Consider the following 4,328-nt stretch of genomic DNA (forward strand, 5'->3'; position numbering starts at 1 on the left):
GCGTACATGAGTAAATAAAAATCAAATCACGGTATCTCGGGGCCTGGGCAGCGTACCCAAGCAAATAATAATCAAACCACGATGTCTCGGAGCCTGAATGGCGTACCCGAGTAAATAAAGATTAACAGAAAAAGTACAGTCTCTCGGAGCCTGAACAGCGTGCCCGAGTAAATAAATCAATACCACAATGCCTGGGTGCCTGAACAGCGTACCCGAGCAAATAATAACAATAATAATAATAATAATAAATTTGCAATGTCTCGGAGCCTGAGCAGCGTACCTGAGGAAATATAAACAATAATAAAAAGGATCAGCTTGGAGTCTGTGCAGCGTATCCGAGAAAAACAATATAAATAGAAGGAGGCTTTGCAGGCTTACCCAATCAACAAAAAGGATATAAAAATAATCTAGATCCTGGAATAGCGTATCTAGATGAGCTAAAACTGCAGACCTCTACTCTTCTAGAGCAACAGCTCTAAGGAATATTTCCGGATGCGTGGACGACAATTTCCCGTTGTCCACTCGAGTGGTGCTGATCTGCCTCACGCTCACCTTCTTATAGAAGTTATCGCTGAGGTAGACTAGACAGTGGGAGAGTTTCTTCGACGCTATCTAGTGTGGTTTCGCGCAACTATTCTCGTAGACACTCGCCTTCCGTAAGGCTTCACGTGTGTCGAGTTTTTCCGGTGTATTCAGGTTGTCTAATCGCAGGCGCAGATTGAAGTGACCGTTTCAACCTTTTTAAGTTGTTTTTCAATTATTTTAAATTCCTTTGAGACGAAACTTGAAGATTCCGCCAAGTCCCTAGTTACTCCTTGAAATCACTTAAATTCTTAGAAATCTCGTAAGATTTCTGAAAAATCCTCAAAGACCTGCGAATTTTTCTCAAGTTTCTGCAACTTCTTTGAAATAATTTAAAATATTGTAACATTGACTAAGATTAATTAAAATCTTTCAAATCCAAAATTCATTAAATTTTCTTAGGATCCTTAAAATTGCTGAAAAAAAACTTAAATCAATCAATTTCTTTAAATATCTTGAAATCTCTTAAAATTCATTACATCTGTTTCAATAACTTTTCAATAACTCGATTGACTTTCTTTAACTTCACTCAAACTCTCGTAAGATCTTATGACATCTCTTGTAAATCATTAAATCATTTGAACTATTTTTGGATTATTTTTGAATCCTTTAAAAAGGAACCTTAAGATTGCGTCAAATTCTTAGTAATTCCTTAAAATCAATTAAGGTCTCAGCAATCCTTAAGGTCCTCCGATTTTGTTTAACTCCCTTCAACTTCTAGAAATCATTTTAAAAATGGACTAAAATTAATTAAAATCGCTTGAAATCCTTAAACTTGTTTAGACTCCTTGAAATCTCTTGAAAATCCTTTAATCATTGAATTTTTTCAAATCCCTTGAAGTTGCTTAAAGTTTTTTAACATCTTTTTAAATAACTTTTTTTTCAAATAACTTTTTAAATATCTTTAAAATCCTTTTCCTCCAAAGTTTTTTGAAATTTCTTTAACCTTTTTGAAATCATTTCAAATTTTCGAAATTAAGTACAGTTAATTAAAATCCTTTAAATTTTCTTAATCTCCTTAAAATATTTAAAAAAATTACATCCCTTGAAACCTCCTCAGTCATTAAAATATGTTTGAATAACTTTTCAGTATTTTGCTTGACATTCTTTGAAATCACATAAACTACTTTAAAATTTTATTAAATCTTTTGCAAATCCTTAAAAATTTGTGGACTCTTTAAGAAATCTTTAAAATTGCTTCAAAATCGTTCAATTTTTCTGCATTATTTTAAAATCTTTTATACTTGTTGAAATCACTAACCAAATTTAGGGAAATCCTACGATCACTTAAAGTCTTTTAAAATCTATTAGAGTCTCTTTGATATAACTTTATTTGATATGAAACTACTTAAAATCACTTATTATCGAAAATTATTTTGACATAAGTTGCCGGTAATTGAGGTTATAACCTTAACTACAGCCAATTATAATTTTTTGTGAAGGATTGCCTAATCGCACATTTTCCGAAATACTAACAACAATAAAATAAATGGCTGTTCTTTTTCAAAAGCAAAGCTATAACACGATTTTTTTACCTAATTTCGCCGAAATTAATTAATTTTAGTCAAACTCTTATCTAAATAATGCTTTGCAGTCCATCAAGTGGTATATCCTTACAGATTTTGATGTTACCGACCGAGCGTGACGTAATATTAGAATAATCTATACCATAACTACAGTGTGAAATGCAGGATTCGATACAAGACTTAATAAATAAAAAAAGATGCAATAAAACCATTGCGCCTGAGTTCGATCCGCCAATCTAATGGAATTATATTGATTTCTGGATTGAAATAGGCTCGAAATAACAGTCATCCGTATGCAACTATGTCTGGTACAATAAATTCTAAATAGTTCAGCTTAGAAACAGACAGAACCATGACATGTCATGTTTACGTAATTGTTACTCAAAAGTGTGGATTTTCTTCACTTTGAAGTTTCAATTTCACTTAATACTTCAAATTCCTTTTAATGCCGTCTTGATCCTACAACAGTTCAAAAGATCCTTTTGAATTGGGTTTATACGAAAAATGTTTTCAGTATAATTTTTTAAATTTTATAAAGTCTAAATTGCGAAAATCAAGAGACTTTTAAAAATTTTGAATTCCGTACACTCAAAATATCTTGAGTTAATTTCTGAACCTCCAATAACTTGTCTAAAATTTTTTTCTATTCTATGTTTTTTTTAATCATTTCAGTTTCTTGAGTTCTTCGAATTACTTGAATTATTTAAAATTCTTGAATTTTTCCAATTCCTTAATTTATATGGATGCCTTGAGTTCCTGCAATTCCTTAACCCTTTTCCAGGCCGAAAGAATTGAACCACGGTACAGAAAAACTGTATATGACGTAATTTTCAGACCAATTCCTTTGAACTGGAAAAGAGTTAAGGAATTCCAAAAACTGAAGGCATCCCTATAAATTAAGAAATTGGAATAATTCAAGAATTTCAAATAATTCAAGTAATTCGAAACTCAAGTCACTGAAATGATTAAAAAAAACATACGAGGGTTGTCCGTAAAACAAAATTCCCAGTTTTTTTAACAGTGTGCAACATGTTTAATTCCATGAATGCGTACATTTTTGGAAAGTTCAGACTTTTACCTATTTTTCTACATAGTCGCCACTGAGTTCAACGCATTTTTGCACGCGGTGTACGAGCTTTTGAATGTCCGAGTCGAAAAAATCTGCCGCCAAGCCACGCAGATACCTTAGAACCGTTTCTTCCAGCTCTTCTCTGTCGCCGAAATGCGTTCCATCCAGGTGTTTCTTCATGACAGGGAAGAGATAGTAGTGACTTGGGGCTAAGTCCAGGCTGTAGGGTGGGTGTTTGACAATACTCCATTCAAATTTTGCGATGAGCTCGTTGGTGGCGTTAGTGTTAGACAACCCGTTCTTGAATTCTCTGCACCATTTGCGCACGTGTTGTATGCTCATACACTTGTCTCCATAGATTTCGCATAGCTGGGAAAGGATTTCTACCGGCGGAATGTTTATTTCAGATAGGAAGCGGATCAACGAGCGCAGCTCACACCTGGCGGACGAAGCGAGGGCGAGATCCATCACGTACGGTTGCCAAGCCAAGACTGTGCTCCGAAGGCACCTCTCTAGGGAGGGGATTTGGAGTGGGGGAACCAAGGTACAACACAGAATCGCGGGATCCACCGTAACAGCGCTTTTAAGGACTGTAGCGCCATGGAAACCTTATTTTGTGGAAACCCTCGAAGAATTCAAGAAAGTCAGACAATTCAGAGAAATATAAAATTTTATAGAATTTTGTGGATTTGAAGAATTAAGAAAATTCATTCAAGAGAATGCGAGGGAGGAACGTGAGAGTAGAACGGATGAGAGAGGATGAGAGAGGAACGGATGAGGTCCGTGTTGCGGCGGGCTGAGGGGTCCGTTATCGCGCGGCTAGCCACCGGTCAGGGCGTTGCATCCCTTGTGGCGGTTGACCCGACTGGTGGGCGGGGCAAGGCTACCCGCTTGATGTCCCCGTGAGGAGCTTCCGGCAGGCGGTTAAACCGTCCCTGCGCGACGGAGAGCGGGGGAGGGATGTGGGTGGTCGCCGAGTGCGGCTGTGCTTTGTTGTTGTTGTGGGGGAGGGAAGGAAGGGGAAGGAAGAGGATAGGAGAGAAGTTCCTGGGTCAGCGCGTGGGAGGCCCAAGGTGATTCCCCGTCAAAGTTGATATGACGGCGGTGTGTCCCGCAGAAGCGCTTGGAAGGTGGAGAAGCTAAGAGGGAGG

The 4,328-nt window shown here is 37.0% G+C and overlaps 1 protein-coding gene across 1 annotated transcript; it reads right to left on the bottom strand.

Moving 5' to 3' along the window:
- Positions 1-3,186: 3,186 nt before the first annotated feature.
- On the bottom strand, positions 3,187-3,645 carry LOC117178483 (histone-lysine N-methyltransferase SETMAR-like). Its single transcript, XM_033369910.1, has one exon. It carries the CDS (start codon positions 3,643-3,645, stop codon positions 3,187-3,189), a length of 459 nt encoding a protein of 152 aa, XP_033225801.1.
- Positions 3,646-4,328: the final 683 nt, after the last annotated feature.

The sequence above is a fragment of the Belonocnema kinseyi genome, chromosome 8 (assembly GCF_010883055.1).
Source record: "Belonocnema kinseyi isolate 2016_QV_RU_SX_M_011 chromosome 8, B_treatae_v1, whole genome shotgun sequence".
In the NCBI taxonomy this organism is placed as follows: domain Eukaryota; kingdom Metazoa; phylum Arthropoda; class Insecta; order Hymenoptera; family Cynipidae; genus Belonocnema; species Belonocnema kinseyi.